Below are 19,980 nucleotides of genomic sequence, written 5' to 3'. Positions count from 1 at the left end.
AAGCAGTCATTATGTTATTTAGTCAGAAATCACTTAAGACTTACGTCATTTGAGCAGCACTGATTCACACATTCACAAAATTTCATTTACAAATGCTCATCTTTTCTAAACATTTAAAAGTCTCTGTATATTCAAAATATTTGTACACATTTGTGAATCTAAATTATTATTAATATTATTATTGTATTTTTTTTTCATATTTCCACATTCCAATTCATTTGGATTTTATTCTGTATATAGTTGCACAAACACACTGCCAATGTAAGTACATTTGTGGGAAGGAAAATTTTTTTTATTTTTTTTAAAACAAGCTCAAACTCTTTTTGAGCCCATTTTGATTAAATATGTTTTATGTCTTCTAAAACAGAGATAACAAGGTGAAATTTCAACATGACAACAGAATATTCAAAATATCCAGCCAAGCACCATAAAATATTTCTTTTATGGATAAAAGTAAATCATACTGTGTCAGAAACCACTTTAGCAACTCTATGCCAGTCACTGTGGTATGAACATCTTTGCTTGCTCTATAACCTTGTAGCTCCAGTGCTAAAGGTAGCAAAAAAAAAAAGCAAGTCTTTTTAAAACTGTGTAAACTTTTGCCAGACTATTCCATTTCATTCTCATTTAGATACAAAAAGGATGACGTTTTCATATCAAGAAAGCAAAGTATTAAGCTATTAGCTCTTTCAGTACTGCTTGGTTAATGTAGAATCCCAAAAACTCACAGAAGTCTCTCCATAGCTTTTTTCTCCCCATTCTCCTCTCTCAGTAGATCCAAGGAGCTGTGGTGCCAGCCCAGAGGTGTAAAGAGCATCTCTTTAGCCTTCTCCTCTACACGCCGATTGAACAGAGATTCTGCCGAAACAAAGTGTTCAGCTGAGCAGTTTAGTACAATAATGTTTGTAGTTAAGATTTTTTAAACAAAGTACATCATCTAAATTCACGAAGAAAGCATCTTTGCATTCCCTGGAACTGTTATTCACACTGAATTCACAACGAAGAGTGTCCAAATCTGACCATATGACCTTCTAGACGCCTACAATTGGATAATATCACTCTGACTCAGTGGTGAGAAAGAATTAAGCCAACCTTTTTTTGACTGTACTCTCTCGGATAGTGCTGGCTGTGGCATTGTTAGGAAATAAACTCAAGTCCAGGCAAAGGAAGACCTAGAAGCTAAATGACAACAATTGTAATGAAAACCTACCTTTAATAAAGGCATCACTGATGGATATATTCTGACCTCCATCTTCTGTGACTAAGATCTCAGCTACAAGACAGTGAAAGAGGAGGAGAGACATTTATAAAAGCTGGTCACAAGACAATCAAAACATGCCAGTTAAACTAAACCAATAATTAGTGTTGCCATAACTCAGCCAAAACCATGCCAGACAGAATTAGTCTTGTTTTTTAATTTGTTTTGAGGAACAGCGAGTCAGTCTTGCTTATTTCAGGACAGGAACTTAGTGCGAGTCATGCTTCTTGACTGTGATATACACTAAAACTTCATATTAGTCTTAAAATTAGATTATTAGAGGGGAGTGTCATGCATCTGTAGTTGTGCAAGACACAGGAGGATGTTGGGAATTTTTTTTCTTTTATATTTCAGACGAACATGAGGTGAATCATAATGCAGGCAAAAACAGGAGAGTGAGTTAGCTCTGCTTTTGAAGCAGTAGGAGGCAAACACAGAGGGCCACCAGGACTCTCAGCCTCTCCTCACTTGGTGCCTGGATGTCTGGGTCGGGGGTAAATGGGTCAGGGTGTTCCATACTTTTCTGTTCAGCAGGTGGTGGAGGCACGTGAGGGTACTTGGCCTGCTTCTTGATGTGGAAGTTGACGTTGTCTTGCTCCACGTTCAGGTTAATGGAAGCAGCAGAGTCACTGTCCACAGCAGACTGGAAACTGCTGACTGATGTTCTTTTACTGGGGCTGGCTGAATCTGAAAAACAGAGAATGGGGAAACAGTGGGGAGAAGGACAGGACAGGGAAATAGAATAATAATGTTGTTAGCTTTTTGTCCATACGGCTTGTAGTGGATATGATGAATGTGTATTAATTTCTAATAAGAAATTGTGACTTTCTGAAGATGTGATTGGATATACCCAAACTTTAGCTCGTTTCAGAGACATCTCTAACCAAGATCGTAAGGTGAGATAAACCTCCAGAGCAGGCCCGTAAAACCCCCTCCAAAGACCCTTTTTATGACTTAAGGACCCCCAGGGTCAAGAAAAGAATGCAGAGAGACACAGAGACTCAATCTTGATTGAAACTCACAAGGCCCCCTTACACCTTTAAAGACTGTTAAGTCTAAAAAGACTCAAACATCCCAAAGTTCTTACATGGAAACAAGTTGAATATGGGCGCAACTGTTTGAAATTAATCCCGTTTTGACACTCAAAATAGGTGGAATTAATTTACATGTGTTTAAAGTCATTTTTGTTTATATGAATTTATGTAGAACCAAGGTAGTCACATACTATGTGTTTAGTTGGTTAATAATTATATAGAACATGGTTGTCTTTTTCTTAATGATATTACTTGGTGTTAACACATAATCTTTTATATTGCAAAGTATTCACTCAGGGATGGTCAAGTCTTTGTCTTGTCAAGAGTCATAAATTCTATGTGATGCCACTCCCAAGGTACAGGAAACAGCCAATCAGGAGCAAGAAAAGCTCGAATTCTCCCTCATTGAGGACGAATCAGGTATTCAGGGCGGGTTTTCTAAACTCTGGTTAAAAACCTGTGGCGCCAAATGACACAAGCTTTTTCCAGCTTTTGAGCTTTTCAAGCTGTTTGGGCTTCTGCCCCTTTTTCTCCGATGTTCAACTCTTCACTTCAAGGCTCCAGACACTTGGGGCATTGTCTCTTTTAGCTTTTTCAAGGCTAAAAGAGTAAAATGACCAGAGTTTTGGAAATGACTCTGCAGGCGTCAGACTCATGGCTTTCTTAAACAGTCTTGGACCTTTAAAGCGTGGTCCAGATAGAAACTACAGATTAAGAAAAGCTATAGTTTAAACGTCGCAAAATTTCAACGCCACACCCAGAGCATGAAGGAAAACTTAGACCTCTGACCCTCCAAACGACGACAACGCCATGAAGAGGACTGCTGCACGTACCCTCAGAATGGTCTTCTGAGATGCGGAAACCTGCCCAGGAGAGACCTGCATGGATGTGTCTCTCTCTCACAAGGCAGCAGATCAGCGACGACGAAGAATCCCCACAGAGACCTTCAGAACACCACCAGCTCCGACGGCTGCGTCTGAAAGCCTCGGGAGAAAATGAACGCCCGTGGTTGCAACCTACAAGGCCCGCGTCTGCAATTCTCCAGGAAGTCGTGCCGGAAGGCACCATCAGCGGCTTGCTCCCTGTCGATCTCCGGATACGTAAGGTCACATGGTCTCATATCTCTCATGGCTCATGGGTTGGTACTGAAAGTTTGCTGGGATAAACTATAGCCTTTCTTAGAACTTAGGACAATAATTATCATAGAGAAATTCCCTCATATATTAATCTCCCTGTTCCCTCATATATCGCTGTAATCCATTTTATTATATGAATGTCTAATCAATATTCATTATTTGATATTATTATTAATAAACCAGTTGTGTGATAAAACCAATCCTTGGTTATTTGTTTGTGTGTGCACCTTTCTTGTATGGAATTATAACTTCTAGTTCAGATTCCATTTCAGAGTCAAGAACCCACGGCGGATCAATGAGCATAATTCATTAATAACAGTTCATTCTATCTAATCCTGCTGTATAATATGTGAAGATGACCTACTTGTCTAAGCTAAAATTATGACAGGTAAAGACACTACATATTAGTTAATGGCTCCCAAACATGGATTTTAGCAAAATGAATTAAATAATTAATTATTAATAAAATAATAATGATCATTGACTCCGCTATGTAGTGCAAATGCCACCGCAACGTGTGCATAATACTTCCACTACAGGCTATAGGAACAGCTCGACTTTAAATAGTACCTTTCTATGAACCTGTTTAAAAAAATAATAATAATAATAAAAAAAAAAAAACGCTCCTGAATAGACTCTATACTAAGATAGTGTATGAACAAAAGTATTGGGACACATAGGAGCTTTTTTGACATATCTATTCTAAATCCACAGGTATTGACATGGAATTAACAACCCCTACCGATATAACAGCTTCCACCCTTCTGGGAAGGCTTTCTGTAAAAGGCCCTTTGACATAAGAACACCTGAGAAACTCCAGAGTATTAGGTCTGGAGCTGTCCTTGAGTGGTCCTTTCACACATTGCACACTGCAGATTTTGTGTCTGATGCATAATTTGGGAAATGCTCTGCGTTCTTTAGGTATTGGTTTGTCTGTGCAGCGCATGCAGGGTATTCTCTGTGACATTCGTTACACAATTCACACCTGCACTCATTCAGACCTTTCCCTGAGCGTATACTAGGATTCTAGTGGGAAAGAGTCAAAACGAAGTCCAGGACAAATATTGCAGGTGTCTGAGTTCACACATACACCTCCTCTGGGTAAATTCCAGGATTTTATTTGCACTGCGCACCTCTCTGTAACATTACATAGTCTGCCACTCCATGGCTGAGTTGCTGTGGTTTCTAAACACATCCACTTTCCATAGCAACAGCACAGCTGATTATGGAATATCTAGGATGGAAAAAAATTTCAAAACTGACATGTTGCAAATGTGGCATCCTATTACAGTATTGTGCTTGAATTCAGTGAGCTCTTTAGAAAAACTCAAAAATTTCCCACAAAAAAGGCAGACTGAATTTCATACACCTGTGGCAATGGGACTAATGAAACACATGAATTCAAGGATTGGGGGTGTTCCAATTCTTTTGTCTATAAAAGTATATGCAACAGCTATGCAAAATGGTTTCTTACTTGGAGTTATGTATTCATTCTCATCAGCAAGCTGCTCAGTGTCACTATCATCAAACTTGATGTCTTTGAACCAGGATGGTTCAGAGTGGCCCTCCAGTGAGTTCACGCTGTCACTGTCTGGAGATGGAGTCTCTGAGAATTCTGTGCTCTACAGTAAATACAGAATGCGTGAACTAGGACAATGACAACATCCACAAACTGATAAAACACTCAAACAATAACCAGACATTTTCCTTTTCTCAAAACTCACCTGAAGGGGTCGATACAGAGCATACTCATCACGGAAAATCTGATCATGATGAGTAACACAGTCAAGCCAGCGTCCATCAACCAAAGCTTGTCCAATAGCTATAGCCTGAGCCCTGTAGGATATATGGAAAAAACTGAAATAAAAAGAAATACAAAGAGCAAGATGCCCTGCTGCTTTTGGTCAATACACATCTTGTACAACATCTGATCATTAACATAAAAATATATGTAGTTTAGCCACTGTGGTGCCCTTGGGGGCGGCTCTATTAGCTGTTAATATGTACAGTGCCTATAGAAAATATTTAACCCCTTGGATATTTTCACCTTTTATTGCTTTTATAAATGGAAACGTGGTCAATACAATTGGGCTTTTTTATGAGAATTTTAAAAAGTCTTTATTTTACATTCAGTATTTTTATTTAATTGACATTAATTTGTTTTCACTTTGACATTAAAGTGAATTCATATATATTCAACACCTTCAAGTCAGCATTTAGTAGATGCGCTTTTGACCACAATCACATCACTGAGTCTGTGCTGACAGGTCTAAAAATCACACTTAAACATCTGGGCACAAAACTGCTGAAGGTCTGCCAGGTTGCATGGGGACTGGGAGTGAACAGAATTTACGTCTGGGCTTTGAACTGGCCACTTAAAATATTCAGCTCGTTTTATTCAACTTGTTGTATTTCTGTGTTACTTTAGATGTATGCTTTGGGTTATCTTGCTTGAAGATCTTTAAAAAAAAATAGTAGTAATTCTCTTGCAGACAGAATCATATTTTCCTCCACTGCCACCACCATGTTTCACACTGGGAATGCACAGCCTGACTTGACCCACCATCTTTCAAGACATATGGAAAACAAGCGTCAAGACTTCTTTGTCCTGTTACCCATGTGGTGGAACATACTCCCATTGGCTGTCCGGACAGGAAATCCTTTCATGGTCTTCAAATGCCAACACATCTCTTTCTAAACTACTTAAGTTTGCACGAAGTATTTGTTGAAGCACATTGTATTTGCACTTATTCTATGTTGTTTCTAAGTGAGAATACAAGTACTGTTAGTGTGTTTATGATTTCAAAGGTATCTTGGACTTTAACCTATTAATACTATTTGAAAAACAAACTCAAACCAACCACTTCTGTAAGCAACTCAGGATAAGAGCATTTGCTAAAAAGCAATAAAAGGGGAAAACATCCATAGGTCTGAACACTTTATATTAGGCACTATATTTGCTTAACAAGAACGGCTTCACAACATCAAGTTTGGGGAGTCTGCTGCAGGTGAAAATCAGAGATGCTGACATGATTTCAGTTATAGCTATACCTTGTAGAGATGGTGCCATTTCGCAAGAGCCAATTGACTAGCTCTTTACCCACAATGCAATTGGGGTAAGTACGTAACCAATAGCGGTGGTCCTGGAACTCCATCCCAGTATTGCTATGGCATATTTTCTTCCATAAGTCTTTCAACTGAGATGAATCCTATATTTAAAAAAGGAATATAAACAAGAAATTTGTTAAATTCTTTCAGCAGATGGGCAGAAGCAAGAGAAAAGCAGAAATGAAAATTCTGCCAGGTCAAAGTTCCTACTAAGAACAAATTTCAGTTAGTCAAAAAGGAACAAAAAACACTATTAAAACCTCAAAAAACCTCAGTGTAACACCGTTAGAGACAGGGCAGCCTGAATCTGACATTTCCACATTAGTCAGACATGATTTCATCAAGTATTCATCAGAAATTTGTGAGATGACAAAACACAATGATATCATCTGATCACCTACACTTTCAGAAAAACTGTCACAGTGGTGGTACCTTCAAGTACCTGTAGTTAGGGTATACAACTGTACCATATTCTTTAATTATTGTAGAACTTAAAATTGTGTTGGTTTAATATTTCATCTCCAGGATTCCAGGACAAATTATGTTATTTTATTTTACACAGTTCCATAATTAAATCTTAAAAATATTAACCTTCCCTTCAGGATATAAGTATGTAACATACTTTTAAGGAACACAACTGGACTAGCAAAAACCATTGCTTTACCTTTAAAAAGGTACATCTGTACTGTTTGTACCTTTAGTGACAATAATGTTCCTGTCCGGTGCCTCTTTTCTGAGTGTATGCACTGCAGAATTTAAAACAACACTGTATTAACTATTACAAAAAACTTAATGCTGTGCTATACAAAAGTAAATCCACATGAAAAAAAATGTAGAACAGAGTTAAGACACCCCAACAGAGCAAAATGTACTCTTAATAAATCACCACTTACTTTCAGATTAAGGGTGAGATCCAAGGTTCTGAGGCTTATGCAGTTACATGTGACTTAAATTTATATGTATGTATGTGGCAGATGATACTCAGATTGCTGCACGTTTTTGTTTTCTATAAACAAATTAAAACCAGCCTTTACTGGTTTTTCACCGATAGCATTAACAATCAACAGTTTCATATCAGACTGTCAGTATTCCCACATTCAACTGAATGTATATATTGTAAATATATATTAAATAAAAATTTAAGGTGGCTCTTGACTAGATCAAAGGGATTAAGATTAGGATTAAACGTATATGTTAACATTGTGGTGAATACCTAACATTTTGATAAGACTTGCAAAATAAATGTTATAAATTTATGATCTTTTATTATTGAACACATTTATAATTCTGCTACATGTTAGATTTAAAAACATTTTCATGTTTGTTTGTTTGTTTTTTTGGTCAAAACATGATGTGTGTTTGCCTTTAAGCCTGTAGTAATGTGATTGCTGCTTTAATTTGGAAATTTTACAGGTGGCGCTGGATGTTTGCATTTTGTGGCGAGTGCTCTATGTTTAGGTTGTACTCTGCTTGCTTGTACTGCATGCGAGCAGGGAATCAAAAGCAAGGTACCATGCAACCATGCAATAGAAAAGCACCATAAGGTTCCACACCACAGTGACTGTTGGTCTAAGAGTGTATGTAATGAAAAATTGTCCATAATGCTGGCTATACTGCAACTCAAACAATGTGGAAATGGAATTCTTTCAAAATTAACAATAATCATCTTTCAGCCTTACAAGCAGATGTACTGACTGCACTGTAATTAAGATCCACACCACAGGATAATCTAGAAAGATATTCATTTTTGAAAAGCCTGAAAGGTTTTGCAGTTGTCAAGAACAGCAAACGGGTTTCACAGTGTATTGTGGTCCCAACACCAAATAAGGAAGAACCTGTACCAAAAGGATCTTGCGTTCCTCTTCACTGTGGTCAGACTTAGTCACAACTCTGCTAGTCTGGGGGCTTACAGAGCTCTCATAGGAAGGAACCATGGAGCCTGAACGATCCAGGGATAAATTGGTCACACTGGCTGACCTAGAGTCAAAACGCAAAGAACACAATCGTATTTGAAAAGTTGACATACAATGACTAGACATTTCACATAACAAATACATTTAATATAAACAGTCCTACCTCTTTCTTGCTGGCGATTTGCCCAAATCCTCCTGCACAGCAGATAGTCTGGAACTGAGGCCACTGTTCTGAGACTCCTGATGGATCAAACTGCATCAATTGCACAGACAAAAGAAAAAATAAGCAAGGTTATGAAGATTTCCCTTTCCACTGCCTAGACACACTGACAGATTTTGTTAGTAAATTACATGCACATCATGCAAAAGTTCACATTCACTACATCTAGAGCAACTGAAGCCTTGAGACATTGATTGAAGGTGCAAAATGAAAACACCAGAAACTCACTTCTTCCTCATCCCAATGGGAGTTTTTCTATGCATGAAGAGAAAGGAGAAAAAAGGCCTTTGAAAAAAAGACTCAGCAGAACAAGAGCAAAAGAAGCATTATGGCCTGGATAAGAGCAGAGGAACAGCCATTGCAAAAAAACATCAACTGCTTTCAGACACAAGAAAGAAAAAACATGAACAGCTTTCAGTGTCCTGAAGAGTCAGCAGAGCCAGGTTTAACTGTCCAAGAAACCAATTCTGCTTTTCAGATGATTTAAAAGAAGAATGAGATGAAATATTAAAAAAGGAATGGTGAAGAGTGGCACAAGTTGAAGTAAACCGACTTGGACTCGAGCAATGAATTTAAAAAGCAATTTCTTTCCTATTTTCACCTCTCCCCTTTCACTGACCTTTGCCAGGCAAGGTCCTCTTCCAGGAAGATGTTGCGGCTGGCCTTGCGTCCTGCGACAGGTGTGCGTGGCTCGGTGGGCTCCAGAACACACACAGAGCAGGGTGAGTCAGATAGAGCCGTCAGGTCCTCTCCAATGCTGCCTGAATCAGCCGAGTGAGCATAACTCAGAGCTATCTTTCGACAGTAGGTACATGCCCGCAAATCACCTAGATCGATAGAGAGAGAGAGAGAGAGAGACGTATGGTTTCAAGACATGCATCTTATTGCCCCCAAGTGGCACATTCTGTAAAATCACCATCAAAACAAGTAATTTCCTGGTCTGCAAACAATTGATGAAATTTTAAAAACAAATTATTTTACACATTTTTTTTTCAGTTATGCACATTTTTTAAAATTATTCAGTCGTTCATTCACACATTCCTGTGCCTTCCAGGATTTGCTGAATCCATGGCAGGAACAAACCCTGGACAGCATGCCAGTCCACATGGCATAACACACAAACTCACACTTTCGACACCTTTATCCACTTCATATTTTTGTCTCAGTATTCTGGGAGTATTTCCCTGCTCTTCCTTAATAACTATTTCCTGGCAGCTACACATATTTACAGGCACAAAGTGTAGTCATCTCACATAAAAAATTTAATACTGTGTGTGTGTCTTCACTGTCACAAATGGGTTAGGCGCAGAGGTCAAAATTTAATTACGGTTTGTGCAATGATTACAAAGTGTGTCACTAAACTTTGTTATATGTTTGTCATGAAAATGGGGAAACTGCATTCACCCTCTGCCTAACATTTCATGTTCATTTCCTGTAGTTCAAATGAAGAAAAAAAAATGTTAAAGAATACAACAAATGAACATTTAGACATTTAGATAGCTCCAAGTAAGTTATTTTAAAAAGAGGAAAAAAAGTGTCAAATTTGGACAAAATAAAGCAAAAGCAATGATCTAAATAAATGTGATTAAGTATAAAGTGTTCTAAAGTGGTGTATTATACTTCTATATTAATCACTATATTCTTTTATAGTACTGTCTCGCAGACACCTACCATATTTGAGTAATACTTTATATTGAATGTACTTAACTGGAGTTAATTGGATATTGTAGCTTTAATAGCTCATTTCTGCTTCAGATTTTTGCAAATTAACCATATTTACAGGAGGCAGAAGGGAGAAACAGCCAAAGTTTTAATCAAAAACAGAAAAAAAAATTGAATAGAATTGGCTGATAATGTATCAACACTAACATTAAGACTATGTTTTCAGTAAAATCTTTCCCCACTGTAACAAAGTTGCCTCATTCAACAACCCAGCTGCCTGATCTAGTCACATGCTTAGGCCTCAGCACTGCTTTTGTGTTTCTACACTCTGTCAGAAGCGGAAAAATGTTTTTAGCCCTTTTTTCTTCTGGCATAAAATAATGTGTATTCTTGGTGTGAAATATTGGCAAAATCACAGCAAAGCATCTGCAATTTGTTTTAATATTTTAATGCTCATGTAAACATCTATGAATACACTGTCTCCATTAATACAATACAAATTAATACAGATGTAAATATTTTTATTAGATTTAATATGCAATTGGTAAAAATCCAAAGTTTTTAGAGTCACAGTGTTTAATTCCCAGCTTCTCAGTTTTCCCCAGACACTGCATGCATTTGTTAAAATACTAATATGGAGCTATGTTTGTAGTCTGAACTTAACGATGTACCTTTAGACCAGGATTTAAAACTTATTTAATAAAAATATCTAAACATGGATTGAAAAAGTACCCATTTTAAAACTGCAATATTTAACTTTCAATATTTAAAAAGGCTGAAAGCCTGATTTTTACTTTTATATATTATTCATTGGCTCTAACAGGATAAAAGGTTTTTGGCTTGAATTCCACACTTTTGGGGCCTGTCTATTCCGCTCAGTACTAAAAGATTTTAATAGAATGTTGTCAGTGAAAAGCTTCAGTGATTGAACGCCTGGAATGAGAGAACTTATACCAATGTCACCGATGTACAACAATGATTACAAAAGTCATACTACCTCATGGTCATGTGTTTCCATTTCCACTTAAATTATTGCTTCAGCAATACTATTCTATCCAGACAAGCACTCTCAAACAACTCAAGACACACATTCGATGCTGCAGGTGCCCTTATGTTTTAAGCAGGTCCTCATACGCCTCATACATCCATTCAACCATTCCTTTAGATACGATATTAAAACCTATTGTGATTGCCCTATGTCAGTAGCCCTTGGACCAAAGAGCTGTTTAAAAACACCTGCCAAATCTCCATGAAGCCCCCTTCTATATCAACACTCACCAGTGTAGCCCATGAATTTGCCGGGTATCTCCTGGTTGCAGCAGCGGCTGCAGAAAATCTGGCCACACAGGCGGCAGTGGTGGCGCCGTCGGAAGGTGGTGAACTTCTCATTGCAGTCGTAGCACTCCTTACATTGGCTGTCTGGCATCCAGTACTGCTTCAGATCACTGTCCTGTGGAATTAACAGTGCTTTAGTGAAGGGACTACTACACTGTGGTAGACATTCGTTATAATGTTTAACAAATAATGTTTATGTTGGATATGCACTGGACACGAAATCAGAAATCTTGGTGTAAATAGCAGAAATAAGAGTGGTTACTGGAATTACACAATGCAGTCAAACCAAAGAACAAGAAGTTTCAATCGTTTCCAAGATAAATGCTTGTGTGCATGATTTTTCACAGCGTGGATCACACACATCACTGCAGCTGGACGATCACTACTGTTCTGAGAACAGCCCATCAACCACAAATATCCATAAATCAATGATTTTATCTTCTGGTCCTTCATAACAGACAATAAGTGAGATGATTGAATTTACTCTAGTGAATTCCATTAATTTTGTGACATTCAGAACAAGAATTGAACAGCATAACAGACAATATTTCATATTACTATTATTTATTTTTACTATTACTACTACAAATAAATGGCCTCAAATTGAAATCACATTTTTAAACACAATTATTTACAAACAGTTTGATGCATAATCACCACTTGTGCTGAACATATCCATTCTTTTTCACTCAGATAGCTTTACATAACTCATACTTTTACAACCGAGTTTATATAACATTTTTTTTGCAAACCTGACAGGTCTTATTAATCATGACTACATAAAATGTATCAATGATCCATGTTTAGAATATTACATTCCAGTCATATGCTCATTGCATTTCAGACAGGGATAATACTGTAAACCCAATTTAAATACTACTACCACCACCATCACATTAGTTTGGTAACAGCCAAAACCTAGCAGATATATAGCCATGAGTTTGTGAACCCACTGAACGTAAATTAAAGCTGTTACAGACTGAAAGAGTTTTAATATTTAAACCATAAATAAGTATATTTATTATACTGTTGTAACAGTTTGCTACTGGTACCCTTAACAAAAAGGCAGTGTTGTTATTAAGGGGACCTAATAATTTAATTCAAAGAGAACCTCTATAGGATTAACTGCAAACTTTAAACGTGGACTTTACAAACTTTATACAAACCCATACCTGGCTCTTTCCTTCCATGATCTCCTTCAGCCTTTTTAGTGCAGTACGGAGTTGGACCGCTGTCCGAGGATCATGGCTACTGAGAGGAGTTTCTGACTTTCTCCGTCCCTCTGGAAACAAGCACACCAAAAATATGAGTTAAAAGCTTATAAAATGTGGTTAACACATGCACTTCATAATATACACACCATTCATGCTAATTCTGTCCTTAATAAACATTTCAACTGCATTAAAAATGGTGCTCTGACTTATGTTTATATATATATATATATATATATATATATATATATATATATATATATATATATATATAAAAAAATCATAAGCCTATGAATGCAGAATGTGAGATCATGAGCTTATTTTCATTATAAAAAAAAAAAAAAGTATGTGCTGTTATACTGAAGCTGATGCACATCTCATTTTCAGCATACGATGGTTAAATGTTCATGAATATTTTCAGGCAGTTACAGAAACTGAATGTTGAGTATCAACTGCAAACACACTCACACCATCTCAAAAAAAAGTATTAAAGAACACACACTGGTTTCAATCAAGCATGAAATAATTTCAGAGCTTCAGTACACAAACACGTCACGCTTATAAAAAGAGGACCTCACCTTCCCATTCCACTGTGAAAAAAGAACATGAACAAAGCTTTATATTACATGCAAAGCTTTTCCATTAATAACACACTCTAGCACGACAGAACCTCCAGTACTTTAGCATAAATAAAAAGAAACAAAAACACCTAAATGGGCTTTACTGCTCAAGGCCCAGTTTCCCAAAAACATCTCAATGTTAAGATCATATCAACAGGGAGAGAGAATGTTCAGTGTGATTTTCACTCTACCATTTAAGAATCTTCTTGGTTCTGAGATGCTTTTGGGAAACCCAGCCTTCAAATTCCTCTCACCCCTGCTAATCTTTGTTGTCCATAAGTCCAGGTAGCTCTCCATGGCTGTAGTCTTCTGAAGTCATCTGCCTCAGCTTTCTCCAAATGACTGAACATCTACTGATGTCTAGTAGACGACTGGTAACACAGCTTGCTTTACTTTCTCAGATAAGACAGACAGAGCCAGGGTCCAGCCGGCAGGGAGGCAGATTACACAATGCCAGAGACCGAAGAGGTTTAGAATTACGCTAATCACAGAGGAATCCTTACCTTTGCTATTCTGCTAACTGTAGCTAGAGGCCAAATGGAGGTCATTTCCATAGATAATGTTTTGGTTTTAACACAGCGAAAATACACATGAGGAGAGGAAACCAGTCTACTCTGAAATATCAGACCTTTTTGGGTTACTTTGGCATAAAAAAATTATTTAAAATAACTGTAAAAATTCATTACTATTAAATAACATATTATATAGAACTGGTCTTAGAACATTTAATGGTGAGGGTAATATTCATTCATTCATTGTCTGTAAGGCTTATCCAGTTTAGGATTGCAGTGTGTCCGGAGCCTACCCAAAATCACTGGGTACAAGGAAAACACTCTGGAGGGGGTGCTAGTCCTTCACAGGGCGACACACACTCACACATTTACACCTATGGACACTTTTGAGTTGCCAATCCACCTACCAACGTGTGTTTTTGGACCGTGGGAGAAAACCCATTTGGACACGGGGAGAACACACCAAACTCCTCGAAGAGAGGTCACCTGGAGCAAAGAGGGGGATTCCTGTACACAACACCACGCAGAGCAATAGGGCTCTTAGAGTTAAAACAATAAATTAAGAAGGTATATGGCATGACTGTGGTGATAGCATGAAAATAATATAATGTACCAGGGCATGTGCAAATATAGTGCCTCTTTACTGTAGATAACACAACAATACATTGATACCACTTTAGAATAAGACAGCAATTATAAAGGTTTATAAATTGTTTACAACTTTAATGTTATTATTTATGTTGTACATTCACTATCAATAATAATCATTTATAACACACAAGTTGCAACAGTGACCTGCTGTTTGCAAAATTGTGAACCCACATCCATCTACACTGTTAAACCTCAGATCTCCGGATACTTATCTTACTTCTACCTGTCTTCTCCAAGTTGACATTAAGCCTGATGATAATGTGATGCACCTTAACATATGCAATGACTAAATTCATATTGGCTTAATCTTTACCTCAGCATTTTCTGTTCTGATACTTTCACTATTAGAGAAAAAAAGGTCACAGTTTCTTTTATATTTGTGTTACAAGTGATTATTAATGACGTTTAAGGTGTATACAACCTAATTATTAACCTTGTATTAAACAGATATGGTAAACATTTTTAGAAGACCCTCCTACACTTTGTCTAAAGCCACTCCTGCACACTTATACAAAAATAAGTAGTGTTCTTGAATTGGTTTTACTGTGCACTGGCCTGGGTGGAGCATCAAACCATACTCCCCAGATATGTGACAGTGTTAAAAGAACAGAAACACCAGCACTATTGATTATTCTGTATATCTGTCAGTGTTTGTGCAAGTTAAAAATAACAAATAGTTATAAGTTATTATCATCTCCTATGTTACCATTATACGACCAACAGTAGCATTTACATGTCCATATGTTTCAGTGAATAATATATTGATCTCCAATAAATCAAGAATTGTTCAAATCAGGAAAACAGAAACTCACTACATAATTAAGCCATCACTTTTATGATCAGTGGTACCTGAAGCAGTAGATGTTCGTCTGACCAGGTCAGAATGTTTCCTGTGTGTTGCAGAGACATGAACAGTGAGACTGGCGCTGGACCAGTTCCGTCGCTCCACTTGCGGTGATGCAGCAGCAGATTCTGTTTTTTCAGCAGCGGAGGAAGGCCGCCCTTCTGGGTCTTTGCACAAACCAACAGAAAAGCAACAAAACAGAACCTCAGACCAAGCCACGACTATAGATCAGTAATGCTGGGATGCTTTAGCTGCTTTAGTGGAATTGCAGTGTCTCCACTGCTGTCATTGTCTAAATTGTTTTTTTTTTTTTTAACCTATGATTGTGATTTCTAGATTCTTGATTCTTTGATTTACTTGTGTTTTTGTGTAACAACGGCCAGACTTACCAAGCTTTTTTGCTGGTGCAATGTTTGTACCTGACTTTTCTAAAAAGAATAAAAGGCACAAATAAGAAATGTCATTAGACAATTACATGTATATTTGGTTTAATATTTTGATTTTCCTTTTTTTTTTAAATATATATATATCAAAACCATTCTTTTTAAAACTTTAACAAGGTTTGGTGTGGTTTTATATGACACTGAAACAGATTCTTAAAGGAAACAAATCTATACTTCCAGTGAAGCATATTGGTTAAATATTAGAACCAGTTCATGAGATCACCTTAACTAAGTTTTCCTTTACAGAGAAATTTCCAAGAATTACACATTTATCATCATTAATGTGAATACTGAGGCCCTTTCGCAATTCTGCATCTAAACTCTATGATTCTCTAAAGGGGAAGAAACTGACAATACAAGGGCGAATGTGTGACCACATGACAGTGCACACAGGGAAGTCTCTCTGTTATTGGCACTCCTTCAAATAATATCACATGACTTCACAAGGCTCCTGGCTGTGTTCCAATTAATACCCTGTTATTATGCAAGTCCCAATCTTGGATATCCTCTACATGTACGAAAGCAACCAAAATCCCCAAAACGAAATCAAACTCTATGTTCTTATATCTGATCACTGACCACTGAAAGAGCCTGAGTTAATATTTAAAACTCTCCAGTCAAAAAAAGGTTATCAGCATGGGCAAGGTTTCTGGTTAATCATGGAATAATTCTCAGTCACCTTTGCTGAATCGAAAGAGGCTGACTAAGGAGCTGTAGGCAGAGCGTAAAGGAGGTTCCTCTTGATCAGGTGTGAGGGGCTTGAAGTGAGTCAGATGAGAGGGACTGGGAGGGGACAGCAGCGGCTCAGAGCTCCAGTCCATCGTGGACGAGGAGGAGGTTGATTTGTCATCAGCCGCCATGTCACTGCCCCTGTGAGATACACATAAGCAAAGAAGAACATTGATTATTATCATTTTTTCTTTCTGTCCTGTCCGCATTCATTCATTTATTCATCTTCTGTAACTGCTTAATTTTGATCAGGGTCACAGAGGGTCTGGAGCATACCTGAAATTTCTGTAATGTACAGATGGTCAAATGTGACTGATAATGCAAACTTACACTAGTAAGTTTAGTTCACTGCATTTATAATTTTCAATGACAGTCCACTCCAACGATACATACACTACATGTAGGTTTGGAGAACCACTATAATTAAACTAATAGGTATGAGTGTGTAGTTTGTCCCCTCTTGTTGCAATACCAGCAATTACTGTTCTGATTAGACTTTAAAGAAGATTTTGGATTTATTTATTTTATTTTATTTTTGGTAATGATTTGATTGCACTCAGCAACAAGAACATTAGGAAAAACTTTTAGGAAAGTACCATTTTTGAATTATTCATTCTAAATAAGAATATCCACTCCGAATTTTGTCAGAAATACTGGAGAGTACTTAACCACTTCAGAAACCTCATAGATTGTCATTGGGTATTGTTAGCTAAAGCTCATGTGCAGCTGTACACTGTACATACAGTGCACAAAAAAAAGTATACGAATCCAAGTGACATGTGACCAAGCTATGAACCATCCTCAGCATGTAAACAAAGTTTGAAGTTTGTGTTTTAGGGTAGAACACATTTGTTGTCTGTCGTTCCTCCAGCTCATATGAAACACATGGCCTCGAACCACCTCATGTCCGCAAATAAGGAACAGTGGCTTAGTCTGCACTTCCTGGTATCATGGTGATAAACAAACATTTACTTCAGCTTTCACTGTTCATTTTCACCCCTATTTATTTCACAGTCAAAGCAGTAGTTTCAGTCATAACACCGGTCACAGAGACTGAACTATACTTTACTAGCCTTTGAGGGTTTTCCTGAAAATAACTTAGCTCATATGATGATGATAGCAGAGCCAGCATCACATTGAACACTCTCTCTCTCCAGTAACTACTTGAACACTTAAATGATTTAAGAAGCTGGGCCACTGTTAATAAATCAAAATATTAATTGATATTTATCAAAAATTAAGGCTGTAAATTATACATTAAAATGTATGAATTAAAGCTGAATTAAACACTTTACAGTCAGATTATTGACATCGAAGTAACATTACTGCATTAAGAATTTCTAACACCCATAAATCATAATGTTTAAAGATTACTGTATGTGGATACTTAGCAACACATGTATCCCCAAAATCAGTTTAGTTAATACGGACACAATTAAACGAAGAATCTAAAATAATAGAGGCTATTCTGTCACATTTAATTTACACAAACGCTGGCGGTACGTTAAAAAAAACTGTACAATCTGCAGTTAGAAGTTACACTTAAGGAAGCATGAAGCCACGAACTAAGTTCGTCTTACCGCTTTGTAAACGTCACTGAATCCAGTCTCAGTGAACAAGTCATATTGATATTATGTAAATATTGGGTTGCTACTGTTAACATTAATATCTGAGCCCCGGAATCACACTGAATATATGCATATGAGAGTCAGGAGAAAGTCCAATAACGTTAGCGCAGCCGGGAGAACACGCCACTGAACGTCATGTGATAAAGGCCCAAACACCAAAAGAGCTTATTGGCATCATAACGACTTTATTATCATTGATTTACTGCCCATTGCTTAAAATCAATTACCTACTTTTTATTCATCTAACGGTGTTGTGAAAGAGCTAATATCAGTTAATGCCTAGAGAATCAGGCATGGACAACGTTAGCTTAGGTATGTAAAACCACATAAGTTATGTATGCTACTTATTTACACTAATATACCAGTACCTTAAAAACAAACCAAGCGGCTGCGAGCCTTCTTCTGAAAGCATATCAAACAGAGAAGGTTTCGTTTGGGAATTCAGCACAAGCTTTCGTGATAATACATAATACCAAGCTGAATTTGAGCTTCCCATTTGAATTCCCATTCCACCTTAAATGGTGCAGCGGGTCCATTCTGGCGCCAGTGCTGTCAGTGTACTGTACTGATATTACCGCATCCTTTAAGGTGGAACGGAAATTCCAATGAGAAGCCGCTCCTTAAAAATTATTTCGCATGCCGCGTGTAAAATAAAAAGCGACGATCGTGTATTAAAACAAGTACAACGCTATTTTATCCCCTTTAAATCGCTAATAGCAAGTGTTTGGTCCCTGCTGCATCATTTAAGGTGGAGCGGATTATTGGACCAAGAAGCTGTTGAATAAGAAAGTGATTCCTCCAGCTGAGGAGCTTCAGAAACTCAAACTAGACTGAAACACAAACACTGTTCTCACAGAAACACACACATACCTTACCTGCGCGGTGGTGCCTTTCACAGCATTACTGTGTTATAATAGTGAGGGCATGTCATGTCCTTATTCCGCACGTTGAGAAGGTTTAATCTATTTCACATGATCATGTTTGTAGCCGCTAGCCTGGAAAAACCTTCTCAAACCAGAGCAGACCCGAGCAGCGGAGCCCAGAGCCCTCGATTATTGTTTTTATCACGAGACCAGGCATTACTCATCAAAGCATGTGCCGATGCCGCCCTTAAAGGGGAACTCCACCCTTTTTCAAATTTCTCTGCATAGTTTGCAGTTGAGATGTAAAAGTGGTTTAGATGTGACATTGCATCTTAGCCCTCATTCAGTGCCCATGAATATTCCTCCACTCATTCAACTCACTCCTCCACTTCAGCTTTAAAGCCATGTCCCACACAGTGACAGGATTGGTTAGGTTTATGATGTAAGAAACAATGGTTATTTGAAGCAACTTGTCTGAGACTGTCTTTGAAACATGATTTAAGCAGAAATACTCAGCCAATGCAGTCAACTGCTTGTATTGTGCATGTCATTTCTTCTCAAAAAAAAAAAAAAAAAAAAAATAATAATGACTTGATGAATCAATTCATTTTTAGAGGCATCTTTAAGACATAGTTCATATCCTGAACATTTGTTAAGTGTTTAGTAAGTGATGCCCAATCATGGCACAATGTCACAAAATATGGATACTGCATTAATAATGTTCCAGAGTAAAATTTCTTCATCTTCAGTATATCAATAGTCTGTTATATTGCGTCTTCATTGAGCGATTGCTTATACTTTGTATCCCGGATG

At 37.4% G+C, this 19,980-nt stretch overlaps 1 protein-coding gene across 11 annotated transcripts in view; it reads right to left on the bottom strand.

The window, feature by feature from the left end:
- The window catches only part of pikfyve (phosphoinositide kinase, FYVE finger containing), a 33,778-nt gene extending 14,461 nt beyond the window's left edge, over window positions 1–19,317 (bottom strand). For 4 of the 11 annotated variants that reach the window (XM_066686277.1, XM_066686280.1, XM_066686279.1 and 1 more), the window contains exons 1-16: window positions 19,180–19,317; window positions 16,627–16,817; window positions 15,894–15,932; window positions 15,510–15,671; window positions 12,839–12,948; window positions 11,610–11,781; window positions 9,289–9,496; window positions 8,898–8,924; window positions 8,613–8,702; window positions 8,378–8,513; window positions 6,480–6,637; window positions 5,153–5,264; window positions 4,903–5,050; window positions 1,727–1,945; window positions 1,211–1,273; window positions 729–858 (exon numbers count right to left, since the gene is read on the bottom strand). In XM_066686277.1, the coding sequence (XP_066542374.1) occupies window positions 729–858; window positions 1,211–1,273; window positions 1,727–1,945; window positions 4,903–5,050; window positions 5,153–5,264; window positions 6,480–6,637; window positions 8,378–8,513; window positions 8,613–8,702; window positions 8,898–8,924; window positions 9,289–9,496; window positions 11,610–11,781; window positions 12,839–12,948; window positions 15,510–15,671; window positions 15,894–15,932; window positions 16,627–16,807 (1,955 nt within the window). In that variant the 5' untranslated portion in view covers window positions 16,808–16,817; window positions 19,180–19,317. Of the gene's footprint in view, window positions 1–728; window positions 859–1,210; window positions 1,274–1,726; window positions 1,946–4,902; window positions 5,051–5,152; window positions 5,265–6,479; window positions 6,638–8,377; window positions 8,514–8,612; window positions 8,703–8,897; window positions 8,925–9,288; window positions 9,497–11,609; window positions 11,782–12,838; window positions 12,949–15,509; window positions 15,672–15,893; window positions 15,933–16,626; window positions 16,818–19,174 lie in introns of all 11 variants that reach the window. The other 7 variants (XM_066686284.1, XM_066686285.1, XM_066686282.1 and 4 more) reach the window with 4 other exon arrangements.
- Between the last annotated feature and the right edge of the window lie 663 nt (window positions 19,318–19,980).

The sequence above is a fragment of the Hoplias malabaricus genome, chromosome 12 (genome assembly GCF_029633855.1).
Source record: "Hoplias malabaricus isolate fHopMal1 chromosome 12, fHopMal1.hap1, whole genome shotgun sequence".
Classification (NCBI taxonomy): domain Eukaryota; kingdom Metazoa; phylum Chordata; class Actinopteri; order Characiformes; family Erythrinidae; genus Hoplias; species Hoplias malabaricus.
Note: the sequence above shows the minus strand (reverse complement) of the source record. Positions and strands in the feature narration are given on the sequence as shown.